Genomic DNA, 16,210 nt, shown 5'->3' with positions numbered 1-16,210 from the left:
TATAAACCAGAAACACAATACACTGATTTAAAAAAAAAAAATAGATGTTAACTGTCTTAGGTGAAACCTTCAAATTAGGTAATGTAGAAAAATGGCTCATTACTGTTATTTTAAGTAGTCATTCTAGATTACATTTTAATTTTACATTTACATTTCACCCTATAATTCTTGCATTTCACACACCTTTTATTCTTCTGTTTGCTCTCCCCCCTAAACTTACACATAAATGTTTGCTTAGTGAGGGCCCATTTCATACATCTAATGAAGCAGGGTCTAATTCAAGGAATTTTCTGCTGAAATCAAATTTTGTCAGCCTTTAAAGTGTCACAAAATCTTTGATGTGTTCTCCAAGTTATATGTACTGCATTTTATGTTCTTAAAGTGCTAAAATTAGATCTTATCGACTTAATATTGCATGTTTCAGTTCTTCTGCTTTCCTCTGTGTTATCCCTTTCTGGGCTCATCAACATTTCTGGAAGTGTTAAATCTCTTGCCCATCAGTAAAATGCAATGAGGTACCAGCTCTGGAATTAAAGAGAGCCGGTGAGGTGTAGTTATTAAGAGTGGCGAGCATTAATCTGGAGGCCTGGGTTTGATTCCCCACTCTTCCACATGAAGACTGCTGGGTGACCTTGGGCCAGTTACAGTTCTCTCAGAGCTCTCTCAGCCCCACCTACCCTGCAGGGTGCCTATTGTAAGGAGAGGAAGGGAAGACAATTGTAAGCCGCTTTGAGACTCCTTAGGGTAGAGAAAAGCAGGATATAAAAACTAACTCTTCTTATTGAAATGACTTCACCGCCAGTCTTCATGGTAGTAGCATGTGTTTTGTGAAGTGCAAAACTGTGATTAGCTAGGTCTTAGTACCCACTGTAACAGACCCTCTTCCTTTCATCCATCCAGTGCTCTGAAATACATGCCTCACGCAGTCCTGAAGCTTCTAGAGAACATGCCAATGCCCTGGGAGCAGATCCGGGATGTGCCCGTCCTGTACCACATCACCGGTGCCATCTCCTTCGTGAATGAGATTCCGTGGGTGATTGAGCCGGTGTACATTGCCCAGTGGGGGTAAGTGAGCTTCCCTGATATTCTAGGGGCTCCACCCATGACGTGCAGACATGTGCTTGATGCTTGGCAATTCATTCCAGGTCCATGTGGATCATGATGAGGCGAGAAAAGAGGGACCGTCGCCACTTCAAGCGCATGCGCTTTCCACCCTTCGACGATGAGGAGCCCCCTCTTGACTACGCTGACAACATTCTGGATGTGGAGCCCCTTGAGGCCATCCAGCTGGAACTGGACCCCGAGGAGGATGCCCCGGTTCTGGATTGGTTTTATGACCACCAGCCTCTGAAGGACAACCGCAAGTGGGTATTCTATGAAGAGCTGCTGGTGGGAGAAGAAGCCACCAGTCGCCATACTTGGAAAAAACAGCCTAAACAAGGCCTTAGTGTGGGTAAAGAAATACTGATGGGTGGATCTTTGTCCCCACTTCTGCAGGTATGTCAATGGCTCTACGTACCAGCGCTGGCAGTTCACCCTCCCTATGATGTCCACTCTCTACCGCCTGGCCAACCAGCTCCTCACAGACCTGGTGGATGACAACTATTTTTACCTCTTTGACCTGAAGGCATTCTTCACTTCCAAGGCACTTAATATGGCCATTCCAGGGGGACCCAAGTTTGAGCCCCTGGTGCGAGACATTAACCTACAGTAAGTGTTGCGGCTGCCTAAATAACCTAGTCCAGGGGTGGCCAAACTTGCTTAATGTAAGAGCCATACAGAATAAACATCAAATGCTTGAGAGCCACAGGATGGAAGGACGGAAGAAAGGCAAATAGGTGGGGGAGGGAGAGGTGGAAAGAAAGCAGCTTTAAATGCTTCTCCAAGCCGATGGCTGGCTTGGCTTGGTGAATTGATTTAAAAACAGAAATGCCTTCTCCATGTCAGCTGATGGTGTGGAGGGGACTCTGAGAGCCACACAGTATGCGTGAAAGAGCTACATGTGGCTCCCAAGTCGCAGTTTAGCCACCCCTGATCTAGGCTATAACCTGAGCTTGTCTGAGCTTGGAAGCTAAGCTAGGTCAGCCAGTACTTCAGTGGAAGACCACCAAAGAAGACTGGGGTTGTTATGCAGAGGAAGACAAAATGGCAAACCACCTCTGCTCCTGGCTTGCCTTGAGAGCCCCTTTTGGGCACTTCATGGGGTTGATAGAAGTTGATTATAACAACTTAATTGTTATGGGGTAGTCTGTGAATGAGAACCATGAGACTTGGCCTGGTATTCTGGGAGCCAGGGTGCATGTATATGAGGCCTCTTCTAAGGAAATCTGATTTACATCCCTCCCTGGACCATTACTGAGTAAGTATAGGAGGCACAGGAGTAAGGCCACAGGGGCAGCCCTTGGGTATTCTTGGCACGTGTGTGTAATGCTTGCCGTGTAGTTCCATCCAAGTTTCATTCCTCCATAATGTGCTTGGCTCTCAGGTACTGGCTGAGAAGCTTTGTGCTACCCTTTCTGTACCGAGATGCATTTCCTCTGGAGAAGGTTGAGATCCAGTGTGCTACTGAAGTAGGAATGAGGAACCAGGAGTGAGAAGGTTTGAAACTTACCTGAGTGAACTGAGGCCAATCTCTCTGTTAGGCTGATAGCTTAAAAATGATAGATCCAGATGGGCAGCCGTGTTGGTCTGAAACTGTAGAACAAAGCAGGAGTCAAGTAGCACCTTTAAGACCAAGGAAGTTTTATTCAGAATGTAAGTATCGGAGGCACAGGGGTGATTCCTGATTCCTTGTCTGAAGAAGTGTGCTTAGAGCACATGAAAGCTTACATTCTGAATATAACTTTCTTGGTCTTAAAGCTTAAAAATGAAACTAGTTTGGAGAACAGGCAAGCAGAATGTGATACATCAGCTGCCCTAAGGGACTTTCCCTTCTGATCTGTTTGCCTAATAATCTTTTTTTTCCCTCACTTTTTTCTAACTTTTCTCAAAAAGGGATGAAGACTGGAACGAGTTCAATGACATCAACAAAATCATCATCCGCCAGCCGATCAGGACTGAGTATAAGATTGCCTTCCCCTACCTTTACAACAACCTCCCCCACCACGTCCACCTCACCTGGTAAGATCCAGGGGGATTGGCTGGGTTGGGGTGGCGCAGCACGTGAGGCAACCTGCCTAACGTCACGTGCTTTACAGGTATCACACACCAAATGTGGTCTTTATCAAGACTGAGGATCCAGACCTGCCGGCTTTCTACTTCGACCCACTCATCAACCCCATTTCACACAGACATTCTGTTAAGGTGGGATAATTTTTGAAAGGTCTGATGAATGAAGGGAGGCAGGAGGGAATTGATTTTCTCCTAATCAATTCAATGAGCTGGACTGGCCACAAACATGCTATGTGCAGATGACATTTGCTAAAGTGGGGAAGGACCCACCCGAATTTTTAAGTCGCTTCTCTTCGGTAGCTGTACACTATGGGATGTGCTGGTTATTGTGGCCTTCAGTTGCGTGCTTGCAAATGTGGTTTAAACCAAGGAGACCACAAATAAAAATCCTCAGCCCTTCTTTCAAGCTCCCTGTCTTGGGAGTGGGGTATCACTGACTGTGTGGGTGTCCCATTGCAGAGCCAAGAACCTCTCCCCGATGATGATGAAGAATTTGAGCTGCCGGAATTCCTGGAGCCCTTTCTGAAGGATACACCACTCTACACGGACAACACAGCCAATGGCATTGCGCTCTTGTGGGCACCTCGGCCCTTCAACCTGCGCTCTGGCCGAACCCGACGAGCTCTCGACATCCCTCTTGTCAAGAACTGGTAAAAATGCTTTAGTGGGGAGGGCAGGAGATCTTGCATAGCAGCAGTGATGGGTTCTCAGGACTTAGCTGGGCACAGATGTGTAGCAGGCACAGTTGTCATGGATTCTTGCTTGGCCTGTTGTGTATTTTGGAGACACTGGCCTATGCATAATTTCTCCCTGGTCAGGACTGCTAACTGAAGACACTGGAATACGGACAGCACTAGGGTGCTATACTTCTAAGGTTTCACCTCTTCTTCAGCTGTGACCTCCCCAGAAACCTCTCAGTTCCCCTTCCAGGTCACAGGCATCTTCCTTTAGAGAGCTGGTCCTCTGCTGACCTTTTATTCAGCTTTTCCTGTTGCCTCAACTGGCAACCAATGAATCGTCCCGCTTTCTGAGTAACTACCTGGCTGATTTCAGCTCTTCCTTTGCAGACTCTTAAGTAGGTTGAGAGCCTGCCTTTTATAATTTGCAACCGTATTCTTCAACCAATTAAAACTTATGTTACAGGATTTTATCGTGTTGGTTCTGTGCTAAGGCCAGTGAGAATGGTTAAACTGTCACTGGCCAAACAATCATAAGTTGATCAGAGGCGACACATTTGGGTTTCTTTTGTCTCACATAGATATGAGACTTACTGAAAATCTCTTCCTTGGCAACTGTTCCTAAGCATCAGCACCACTCCTTGATGGGCTGTACTGAGGCCTATGCTCTCTGTAGCTTTACTTCCATAATAATTTTACAGTTTTTAGTAATAACCAGGACTTTTTTAAAGCAGGAACACACAGGAATGCAGTTCTGGCTGGCTTGGTGTCAGGGGGTGTGGCCTAATATGCAGATGAGTTCCCGATATGCAGATGAGTTCCTGTGTGAAACAATGGTGCCATCAGGGGGTGTGGCCTAACATGCAAGTATGTTCTTGCTGGGCTTTTTCTACAAAAAAAGCCCTGGTTGTAACCATTACTTTTTAAATGCAGAAGAGTTATTTACACTCTATTTTTAACAAATTTTAGCTTCTTTCTCCACAATCTCTCAAACATTTTCATATTCTCAAAATGCTATGGTGGGGCATTGTAGGGTTCCTCTTGTTGGTTTCTGTTATCACAAATGTTTATAGTCGTCCACTGAATTTCTTGTAAATATCTAAAATGCTATTTGTATTGCTATCTAAGCCTCCCATTGGCTTGTGGTGTTGTAGAAGTTTTATGTTTCATATCTTTGTCTTCAGGTACCGGGAACATTGCCCTGCTGGGCAGCCCGTCAAAGTCCGGGTCTCCTACCAGAAGCTGCTTAAGTACTATGTCCTGAACGCGCTCAAGCATCGGCCCCCCAAGGCTCAGAAGAAGCGGTGAGTGGTGGTCTTCTTCCCTTGCCCTGGTTCCCAGGCAGAAACCCAGCTACAGAAATGACCCCTCTGCCCTCTCGTTTTCAGGTACCTCTTCCGCTCCTTCAAGGCCACCAAGTTCTTCCAGTCGACCAAGCTGGACTGGGTGGAGGTGGGCCTTCAGGTCTGCCGCCAGGGCTACAACATGCTGAACTTGTTGATCCACCGCAAGAACCTGAACTATCTCCATCTGGACTACAACTTCAACCTCAAGCCTGTCAAGACTCTCACCACCAAGGTAGCTGCCGCTTTCCCGCTCTTGGAGTAGTTGGAAGGCTGGTGTCCTATCAGTGGCTTGGTCTGTCTTTTAATGAATCTTGAAGAGCCATTGGTAGAGAGAGGAGACATGTTAGGATGGGTGGACTCTGGAGCTCCCTTTCTTTGTAAGGCTTAAAGAGCTACCCAGACGTGAGAGCTTCTGCACGTTTTGGGGGGGGGGAACTACCACAGCTTTCCTTGCAGGGCAATCCCAGGCACGCTGCATGGTGGCCGGTGAAGTATTCATCTTGCAGGTCCTGCTTCACATCTTGCTGTTTCTCTCCTTGCAGGAAAGGAAGAAGTCCCGGTTTGGTAATGCTTTTCACCTGTGCCGGGAGGTGCTGCGCCTGACCAAGCTGGTGGTAGACAGCCACGTCCAGTATCGATTAGGAAATGTGGATGCTTTCCAGGTACAGTGGCAGCCAGGCTCCTAGGAGCTGGGCTGGCTGAAGCAATGGCCGTTCTGATGCTGGATACGGGATACTGGATTTTACTTCAATACGTCTCTCTTCCTTTCTCCTCCCTCTTCCCCCCACCTCAGCTGGCAGACGGTCTGCAGTACATCTTTGCCCACGTCGGGCAGCTAACAGGGATGTACAGGTACAAGTACAAGCTGATGAGGCAGATCCGGATGTGCAAGGACCTGAAGCACCTCATTTACTACCGTTTCAACACCGTGAGTCCAACAGAAAGCCTGGAAATGGAAGGGGAGGCGTCATAATTCTCAGTTACTCTGTGGTTTGTTTCAATACACTTCCCCTCCCTCTTCTAGGGGCCAGTGGGGAAGGGCCCTGGCTGCGGCTTCTGGGCTCCAGGTTGGCGCGTGTGGCTGTTCTTTATGCGAGGCATCACCCCGCTGCTGGAACGCTGGCTGGGCAACCTTCTGGCCAGGCAGTTCGAAGGTGAGCAACAATCTTGGTTTGTCAGGCCTAGTAATCGTGCTGCCCAGAAACAAGGCCTCCTTATTCAGCAGCAATGTATTTTGGTCTGTCCAGGTGCTGGGTTGACCTACAAGGGGAGGGTTTTTGCCCCAAAGGCCAGAAGGAGGGTCCGGATGAGATGGGCCTTGGCTTAGACCAGTGAAGTGTTTCCTTGTGTCCCTTTCGATCAGTATCCTCCAGTAAAGCACTTCGCCTTGGCTGGTTAATGCTTGAGGGCACCACGTTACTTCAGAGTCTGCTCTGAACTCTCAGATGAATTGGACTTTTCTGGGCCTTTCATTCATGCCGTCTTTAATTTTTTGCTTATTGAAAATTTTGTATGTATGTAAGAAGTTACGCAGATAAGAAATAACATGTACGTATATAAGAGATGCATGTATGTAAGAGATAAGAAAAATAAGACAAAAAGATAGAAAAATACAGGAAAAAGGAAACAAAGAAGAAAAAAAAGATCAAGGGAACCTATCCTTACAGCTTCCAGATTTTCTTAATAACAAAGCCACTCGTGAGAGAGTCGTGAGCAGAGAGCTCGAACTGCAGTACTGCAGCTTTATCACTCTGCACCCCAGAGCATATTATTTCTTATATACATCATTTCTTACATACATACATATAAATTGAGACATAACCTCTCATTCTAGCATCAGAGCTATTACAACAGTATATCATTACCCATTCAATATTTTTTTCTGTTATTTAAATTTCTCTTTACTCATCATATCCACAAATCATCAATTCATTTTTTTCATTTATGTGCAGAAAGTCAATTATTGGGCTTCCAATTGACAGTTTTCCTTAATCAAGGAAATTTGTTCACCATGTCTTCAAGAGGCATCTTGGGAGTCCTTGCTGTCTACAGTCAGCTCTAGTGACTTGGCGCAGTTGCTTCGTGGTCCATCCTCTTCTTTTCCTCCCTTCTCCAGGTCGTCACTCCAAAGGCGTAGCCAAGACCGTCACAAAGCAACGTGTGGAATCTCACTTTGACTTGGAACTGCGGGCAGCTGTAATGCATGATATCCTGGACATGATGCCTGAAGGTATCAAGCAGAACAAGGCTCGGACCATCCTGCAGCATCTGAGTGAAGCCTGGCGCTGCTGGAAAGCCAATATCCCTTGGAAGGTAAGTGCCTTGCAAGCCCCTCACTGCCTTCCGCTCTCCATATGCTGTCACCTCCCCTAATCCACCCCGTTCTCTTCTTGCCGCCTGCCAGGTACCTGGGCTACCGACTCCCATTGAGAACATGATCTTGAGGTATGTGAAAGCCAAAGCTGACTGGTGGACAAACACAGCCCACTACAACCGGGAACGCATCCGCCGGGGTGCCACCGTGGACAAGACAGTCTGCAAGAAGAACCTGGGCCGCTTGACTAGGCTGTACCTGAAAGCAGAGCAGGAGCGGCAGCACAACTACCTGAAGGTGAAGCTTGGGGGCTTGTCTGCTTGGGGTGGGGCAGGGGCCTTGTGTGGGGCAGCAGCAGCACATTGAATTCTGAACTTGTCTTGCAGGATGGCCCATACATCACAGCGGAGGAGGCCGTGGCCGTCTACACCACCACTGTGCACTGGCTGGAGAGTCGACGGTTCTCGCCCATCCCTTTCCCTCCATTGTCCTACAAGCATGACACCAAGCTACTGATTTTGGCCTTGGAGCGGCTGAAGGAAGCCTACAGGTAACTTGTCAGCCGGACCTGCCAAGTGAGGGTTGATAACACAACAAAAAATGCAAGCTAGTGACCAATTTACTAAGAAATATATAGAAATCAGTCCAAATGTCCAAAACATTCAAGTCCCAAAGTAGTGTGGTGACAAGCCAATCGATTAAGTACTTGTTTCTTTCCAGTCTTCATCAGACCTGGGACCAATATTGATTCAATTATATAGATTTTTTACACCATTTTCAAAAAAGAGGGACGCGGAGCGTCTCCAGCAGCAATTTCACCTCGGCTACAGCTCAGTATGTGGCTTCTTGCAAGGGTTGATGGCAGAGTTTTCTCTTCTAGGAACCTGCTGGGCTCTGGGAGGTTCTTTTTTTGAGGGCCTGGGGACCAAGGGGCACAAATACAACTCTCCCAACTTTTATCCTCCCCAGCGTAAAGTCCCGTCTGAATCAGTCGCAGCGAGAGGAATTGGGCCTCATTGAACAGGCATACGATAACCCTCACGAGGCCTTGTCCCGCATCAAACGACACCTGCTGACTCAGCGAGCCTTCAAAGAGGTGAGCCTCTGGGAGAGAGGAGGGCTAAGTTGACTTTAGTCGCTGCCTTTGCAGTCACCCCCAGTTGACCCAGCCATTGTTGGAATGTTTTTATATTACGTTTTAATTATGAGCCATCTTTAGCATGCCTTTGGAAATGTGGCATAGAAGTATCTTAAATAATTATCCTTTGCTGGCCGCTGAATTGTCCTCTCCTCTGATCTCCTTGGCCAGGTGGGCATTGAGTTCATGGACCTCTATAGCCACCTGGTCCCAGTGTATGATGTGGAACCTCTGGAGAAGATCACAGATGCCTACCTGGACCAGTATCTGTGGTATGAGGCTGACAAGAGGCGACTGTTTCCTCCCTGGATCAAACCAGCTGACACGGAGCCCCCTCCGTTGCTCGTGTACAAGTGGTGCCAAGGTGAGACTGCAGCACATTTTGGGGTGCTGTTTGACACGTTTTGTGGACCCCGGGAACTTCTCACTCTTCAGTGAGCAGAGCATTCCCCACTGGCATCTGCTTTGAGCTGAGCGAGCTGTGAGGCTGGCCATACAGTAGTCAACGGGTGGCGGCTTGTTCCAGGAGGTTGTGGGTCACTGCCGCGTTTGCGAGCAAACGAATGGGTTGAGATGGACGCTTTCTTATCCACTTGTTTGCTTCCTCAGGCATCAACAACTTGCAGGACGTGTGGGAGACCAGCGAAGGGGAGTGCAACGTAATGCTGGAGTCTCGCTTTGAGAAGATGTATGAGAAAATCGACTTGACGCTGCTCAACAGGTTGCTGCGCCTCATCGTTGACCACAACATTGCCGACTACATGACAGCCAAGAACAACGTTGTTATCAACTACAAGGTACCCCTTTGGCATGAATGAATGAATGAATGGCTTGCATATGAAAGAAGAAAAAGGAAGGGAACAAAAACTTATCCCAAATAATTGAATTAAGAACCTGGAAGTGCTAAGTAAATGTCCTAGACACACTTTCTATGCCCACTATGTAAAACAACAGGAAAGATTTGTTGCATTGTGGCATCCAGCAGCAGACTATTTAACTTTGAGTGACGTAATTCCAGATAATAAATTGTATAGAAAGCTTTTACTCTTTTAATCCGATATTTTGAGTTGTTGACAAACGACCGTGCTATATGAACGATTTTTTCTTTTGTAAATAATTTTTTTTTAAAAAAGAACCTGGAAGGTTAAATAAATACAAATCTGAGAGCCAGTTCCTTTAAAACAATAAATGTAAAACATAAAAATAATGCAAAATGTTGGACTGCTGAAAAAGGCCAGTTAAGACAAAAGGCATCGGGTCACGTTGTTTCATTTGTGTTCACTGTACAATATTATCTTATATTGAGGCTATAGTGGGGCCTATAAGTGTTTTAAAATTATCCTGTAATAACAGCATGCACATGTTCATGTCCCATCTTCTAGCCAAGGGCTGGAGCACTGGCAGCTACTGACGCGCTTCTCTTCCCTCCCCCAGGACATGAACCACACCAACTCCTACGGGATCATCCGGGGCCTGCAGTTTGCCTCCTTCATTGTCCAGTACTATGGGCTGGTGATGGACCTGCTGGTGCTCGGCCTCCACCGGGCCAGCGAGATGGCTGGTCCCCCGCAGATGCCCAATGACTTCCTCAGCTTCCAGGATATTGCCACTGAAGTGGCCCACCCCATCCGCCTCTTCTGCAGATACATCGACCGCATCCATATATTCTTCAGGTGCTTCCATAGTGGGGGATACTGCAAAGTTTCTGTTAAGTTCAGCAAAGGGGGAAGGGAGTCGTGGCTCAGTGGTAGAGCATTGCCTGGCATGCAGAATGTCCCAGGTTCAGTCCCAACATCTCCAGACATAAGGACCAGGCTGCAGGTGATGTGGAAGACCTCTATTTGAGATCCTGGAGAGCTGCTGCCAGTTGAGTAGGCAGTACTGACCTGTGGTCTGATTCAGTATAAGGCAACTTCATACATCCGCAGCTATGTCATCCGGTATGTTTAATGCTGAGTAGCAGCAATAAGGAAGGCTCTCATTTGTGCTGGCTCAGATAAACAATCCGCCTGGTCCAGCATTGTGTTTTGCCCAGGGGCCAACCAGATGACCCCGGAAGGTTCTCAAGATAGTCCAAGGCAGAACCATCCTCTTTTCTTGCCCCCTGCTCCAGTATTCACTGCCTTTGAACATGGTGCCCATTTAATTGCCATGGCTCATAGCCATTAAGGGGACTTCTCCATGAACTTGTACAATGAGTTAAGGCTAACTGAACTAGTGGACTGCCACTGTATACTGTGCACAAGTTACTTATTCTTAGAATGAAAAAGTACTAAATTTTGTCTGTTCTTCACGTACTGCCCATCAACTACTTCGGCTGCCTGTGAGTTCTAATATGATGGGAGGAGGGGGGATCTTCTCTGGGAGGAATGATAGCCTAGGCTTGGAAGGCAGCCTAGTGCTAGTTGTTTCAGGTGCTCCAAGAGTGTTCCTCCACCTGCCTTTGGCCCTGCTGTGACCCAGCTTGCAGGCCATGGAAGCGAAGTCCTCATCAGGAGTGGAGAATGTAGAGGCTTCTGAGGGTGACTTAAGCTTCTGCAGCCGGAGGCCAAGGATGGAAGGGCACAGGCTGACTCTTTTGCCAAGTCAAGGGAGTAAACTGTGGGATGCTTCATGTCTCACTAATTCAAAAGGTCTCAGATTTGGAGGGGGCAGGGTCTGCCTCACCCAAATCATTGCCTTCCTTTCTTATGATAAGTGAGACGTGAAGCATTCCACATCACTGTCTATGGCACCCCCTTCCTGCATCCCTCCCCTGAAATATGAAAGTATTTCTAGTGGTTTTTATTCCCTCCAAGAAAGAAGATTTCACATTTGGCCTTTTGTTTTCTACTGCTGAACTGCTCTGATCCAAAGTCTTCCTGACGACTGTATGTGTTGAGCCACTGGCAGGTTGAAAGTGTCCAAAGTCAACTGGGCAGGGCTATCCCAGTCGGAACGACATGAATCCAGACCTCCATCTAGCCCCGCCCCCTTTTTTGCCACCTGCCACTGTTTAGCTTGGCCCCAGGAGGCTAATTCCAGTCACTTTGTGCAGACTTTAGACTCAAGGCATCCTGTTCTCTGCCCTTCTTCAGATTCACAGCGGATGAGGCAAGGGACCTGATCCAGCGCTACCTCACGGAGCACCCGGACCCCAACAACGAGAACATTGTGGGCTACAACAACAAGAAGTGCTGGCCCAGGGATGCTCGCATGCGCCTCATGAAACATGATGTCAACCTGTGAGTCAGGGGTCCAGGGGCTTGGGGGGGGTAGGCTGCTCTTCTGCCCATCAACCATGCGTGGTGGGCTTCTGAGAACCAGGTGTGACTGACCCTCCTCTCCCCTTCCCCACGCAGTGGCCGTGCTGTGTTTTGGGACATCAAGAACCGGCTGCCTCGCTCCGTCACCACGGTGCAGTGGGAGAACAGCTTTGTGTCAGTGTACAGTAAGGACAACCCCAACCTGCTGTTCAACATGTGCGGCTTCGAGTGCCGAATCCTCCCCAAGTGTCGTACCAGTTACGAAGAGTTCACCCACAAGGATGGAGTGTGGAACCTGCAGAACGAGGTGAGGAGAGGCTGGGAAAGAGCTGCTGACAGCCTGGGTGAGGAGGGAAAGCGGGCTGGCACTGGAATTGCTATTGGGTTAATGGAGCCTTGCAGCTTGACGGCCTGGCCACCCTTTTTGCAGGTGACCAAAGAGCGCACGGCTCAGTGCTTCTTAAGGGTGGATGACGAATCCATGCAGCGGTTCCACAACAGAGTCAGACAGATCCTTATGGCCTCAGGATCCACAACCTTCACCAAGGTCAGTGTTGGGGAAATGAAGAGTGCAGGAACCTGTTCATGGACTCCCATTTCCACAGTGTTCATTGGGGAGGGAGAGAAGCTGGTTTCCCAGTTGCATCAAGAAAGAGAGGCATCCAGTCCCACACTCTGTCACACAGTGGCCAAAAAAACCAGGCACCATCAGGAGGTCCACCAGTGGGACCAGGACACTAGAAGCCCTCCCACTGTTGCCCTCCCCAAGCACACAGAATAAATTGCTCCAGACAGAGAGTTCCATCTATACCTTGTGGCTAATAGGCACTGATGGACCTCTGCTCCAGATGTTTATCCTTTCCAAGACAGTTGTTCTTAAAACAAACAAACCCTTATTTAACTTTGATCCTAAGTGTAAATTAATTAAAACATATAAGGATCTGGTATGCTGTATACAAAATTATTAGGAAGGGAATTGAAAACAAATCAGCCAGTATCATAATGCCCCTGTATAAATCGATGGTGCGGTCTCATTTGGAGTACTGTGTGCAGTTCTGGTCGCCGCACCTCAAAAAGGATATTATAGCATTGGAGAAAGTCCAGAGAAGGGCAACTAGAATGATTAAAGGGCTGTAGCACTTTCCCTATGAAGAAAGGTTGAAACGCTTGGGACTCTTTAGCTTGGAGAAACGTCGACTGTGGGGTGACATGATAGAAGTTTACAAGATAATGCATGGGATGGAGAAAGTAGAGAAAGAGGTACTTTTCTCCCTTTCTCACAATACCAGAACTCGTGGGCATTCGATGAAATTGCTGAGCAGACAGGTTAAAACGGATAAAAGGAAGTACTTCTTCACCCAAAGGGTGATTAACATGTGGAATTCACCTTCCATTAACATGTGGAATTCAAGTATAGCCACCTTCAAGAGGGGTTTAGATAAAAATATAGAGCACAGGTCCATCAGTGACTATTAGCCACAGTGTGTGTGTATATATAAAAAATTTTGCCACTGTGTGACACAGAGTGTTGGACTGGATGGGCCATTGGCCTGATCCAACATGGCTTCTCTTATGTTCTTATGTAAGTCATAATTCACTACTTAAACATTGTGCATAGTAATTTTATAAAGGATATCCTTGGTGGCTCTGGCTCAAGACCCATAATGAGGTCTTGCTCTATCTGGTTGGCTCAGAACAACAAGAAACAAGAATAAATTCAGGCCTTAGGTACCTTTTTCCATCTGTAGGAGCTAATGTAACTGTCAGTCAGCTCTATGACGAGCATCTGACATAGATTTCAGACAGCCCTTTCTATCTTTCGGGGTCAAGGTTAAGGAAAGCTGGGTTAAGCTAGGTTGACTCAGAGTCAGGTTTGACAGAGACAGTCCCAGGAAGGTAGTTCTGATACTCTTATCCGTTTGGAATTCTGTACTATATAAACATGCCAAAAGTCATGTGAGGCAAAAGAAACAAGTACAGTGTTATGTGTACCAGGAATGTCACATCACCAGAAGCGTCCTAAAGCCTCCTGGGAAACAGAACCAAAATTTCAACTATATAAGCTAATTACTATAAAAACTGAAATATCATAGGGTTAGCAGAGGACTAAAATCAGCCCTAATTCCACAGCAGTAAGTAGGGGAGAAGTCTTGGTCTTTGGCACTTGACTGCTTGTTTGGCTGCCCTGGTGGAGAGGCTGAGACCTTGTCCTTCAATCCTTCTGGCAGATTGTGAATAAGTGGAACACTGCGCTGATTGGCCTGATGACCTACTTCCGGGAGGCTGTGGTGAACACACAGGAACTGCTGGACCTTCTGGTGAAGTGCGAGAACAAAATCCAGACCCGGATCAAGATCGGCCTGAACTCCAAAATGCCCAGTCGCTTCCCACCAGTGGTCTTCTACACACCTAAGGAGTTGGGAGGCCTGGGCATGCTGTCCATGGGGCATGTTCTCATTCCCCAGTCTGATCTCAGGTGAGTTCAGCTCCGTTTCAGAGCTTATAGCGCTCACCTATTTCTTCCTCCCCGGTTGCTATCTTCCGCCACACGGCTTTCCCTTATCTTCTCTGCCACAGGTGGTCCAAACAAACAGACGTGGGCATCACTCACTTCCGGTCTGGGATGAGCCACGAGGAGGACCAGCTGATCCCCAACTTGTACCGCTACATCCAGCCATGGGAGAGCGAGTTCATTGACTCACAGCGGGTGTGGGCAGAATACGCGCTGAAGAGGCAGGAGGCCATTGCTCAGAACAGGTGCGCTTGGGACAGGCCTGGGGTCCCCACCATACCCCATCCTGCTGATTTCTTGCTGAGGCAGGGCTCCTTCCCTTGGCTTTGTCGCGGCAGCCCGTTGAAGGACCAAGAACCACCCACTGACCCTGCCAGTTCCCTTTCTTCATGGGGTGGCTTTCTTTCTGAGGACTCTAGGGAGGAAGCCAACCAGGCATCTGTTTGACTGTCTTTGTAGGCGCCTGACTCTGGAGGATTTGGAAGACTCCTGGGACAGGGGCATCCCTCGCATCAACACCCTCTTTCAGAAGGACCGGCACACTCTCGCCTATGACAAGGGCTGGAGGGTCAGGACAGATTTCAAACAGTACCAGGTATGAGTTGGATGCAGTAGCTAAAAAGGCCAATGTGATTTTGGGCTGTGTCAACAGAAATATAGTGTCCAGATCATGCGAAGTGATGGTTTCACTTTACTGTGCTCTGGTTAGAACTCAGCTAGAGTATTGTGTTCAGTTTTGGACGCTAGAATTTAAGAAAGATATAGACAAGCTGGAACGTGTCCAGAAGAGGGCAGTGAAGATGGTGAGGGGTCTGGAGACCTACAAGGAGAGGTTGAAGGAGCTGGTTACGTTTAGCCTGGAGAGGAGACAACTGAGAGGTGATATTACCACCATCTTCAAGTACTTGAGGGGCTGTCATGTAGAGGATGGCCCCAGAAGGTTAGACCAGAACCAGCAGCTTGAAATTAAATCAGAAGAGTTTTCGACTAAACATTAGGAAGAGGTTCCTGACAGTTGGAGCGGTTCTGCAGTGGAGTAGGCTTCCTTGGGAGATGATGGTCTCTCCTTCCTTGGAAGTTTTTAAACAGAGGCTAGATGGCCATCTGACATGGGAGGTATTTGTGAATTTCCTGCATTGTGCAGGGTGTTGGGCTAGATGACTCCAGAGGCCCCTTCCAACTCTTGTGATTCTGTGATTCTAAATGGGGAGGCATGATATGAAAAGAACCCTTTTCTCTTATCTAAGTAGGCCAGTAGCTTGCTCCTCCCCACACAGCCTCTCCACACACTTCATAGCCTTCAATTGGCGTGTTGGCCTTGACCCCACCTCCTTGGGGCATCTGTCCCCCTCCCTCTGATGTTGCCTGCTGCTGTTTTCCATCTCTCAGGTTCTGAAGCAGAATCCTTTTTGGTGGACTCACCAGCGCCACGATGGGAAGCTGTGGAACCTAAACAACTACCGCACAGACATGATCCAAGCACTTGGGGGCGTGGAGGGCATCTTGGAACACACCCTCTTCAAAGGGACCTATTTCCCAACCTGGGAGGGTCTGTTCTGGTAAGGAGATGGTGGCACAGTGGACTGTGGGACCCACCCCGAGGGTGCTTTCAGACCAATTCTCCCTCTAAGCTGTGGAGTCCTGTGAGCAAAAATTGTACTATGCAAGTTACTGGCATTGAAGTTGGGAGCTGCTACATAAATCAGTTTGCTGTGGGGCCATTTTTCCTGAGCTGAGACTAAAATGTGCAAGCTAGAGGCTAAAAAACTGTGAGTTAGCTCAGCTTAGAGGGTACACTGTTTTAGAC

At 47.8% G+C, this 16,210-nt stretch overlaps 1 protein-coding gene across 1 annotated transcript in view; it reads left to right on the top strand.

The window, feature by feature from the left end:
- The window catches only part of PRPF8 (pre-mRNA processing factor 8), a 41,388-nt gene that overhangs the window by 8,660 nt on the left and 16,518 nt on the right, over window positions 1-16,210 (top strand). The window contains exons 4-28 of the mRNA XM_060259536.1: window positions 901-1,065; window positions 1,146-1,364; window positions 1,498-1,710; window positions 2,995-3,120; window positions 3,198-3,303; window positions 3,631-3,821; window positions 5,033-5,152; window positions 5,237-5,426; window positions 5,737-5,856; window positions 5,988-6,122; window positions 6,219-6,348; window positions 7,311-7,507; window positions 7,599-7,805; window positions 7,895-8,058; window positions 8,478-8,604; window positions 8,818-9,010; window positions 9,256-9,443; window positions 10,081-10,319; window positions 11,724-11,870; window positions 11,988-12,198; window positions 12,322-12,438; window positions 14,120-14,367; window positions 14,469-14,648; window positions 14,863-14,998; window positions 15,793-15,962. Coding sequence (XP_060115519.1) covers window positions 901-1,065; window positions 1,146-1,364; window positions 1,498-1,710; window positions 2,995-3,120; window positions 3,198-3,303; window positions 3,631-3,821; window positions 5,033-5,152; window positions 5,237-5,426; window positions 5,737-5,856; window positions 5,988-6,122; window positions 6,219-6,348; window positions 7,311-7,507; window positions 7,599-7,805; window positions 7,895-8,058; window positions 8,478-8,604; window positions 8,818-9,010; window positions 9,256-9,443; window positions 10,081-10,319; window positions 11,724-11,870; window positions 11,988-12,198; window positions 12,322-12,438; window positions 14,120-14,367; window positions 14,469-14,648; window positions 14,863-14,998; window positions 15,793-15,962 — 4,239 coding nt within the window. The remainder of the gene's footprint in view (window positions 1-900; window positions 1,066-1,145; window positions 1,365-1,497; window positions 1,711-2,994; window positions 3,121-3,197; window positions 3,304-3,630; window positions 3,822-5,032; window positions 5,153-5,236; window positions 5,427-5,736; window positions 5,857-5,987; window positions 6,123-6,218; window positions 6,349-7,310; window positions 7,508-7,598; window positions 7,806-7,894; window positions 8,059-8,477; window positions 8,605-8,817; window positions 9,011-9,255; window positions 9,444-10,080; window positions 10,320-11,723; window positions 11,871-11,987; window positions 12,199-12,321; window positions 12,439-14,119; window positions 14,368-14,468; window positions 14,649-14,862; window positions 14,999-15,792; window positions 15,963-16,210) is intronic.

Source organism: Heteronotia binoei, chromosome 18, assembly GCF_032191835.1.
Source record: "Heteronotia binoei isolate CCM8104 ecotype False Entrance Well chromosome 18, APGP_CSIRO_Hbin_v1, whole genome shotgun sequence".
NCBI lineage: Eukaryota > Metazoa > Chordata > Lepidosauria > Squamata > Gekkonidae > Heteronotia > Heteronotia binoei.
The sequence above is the reverse complement of the archived record's forward strand: the minus strand, read 5'-3'. Positions and strand labels throughout refer to the sequence as shown.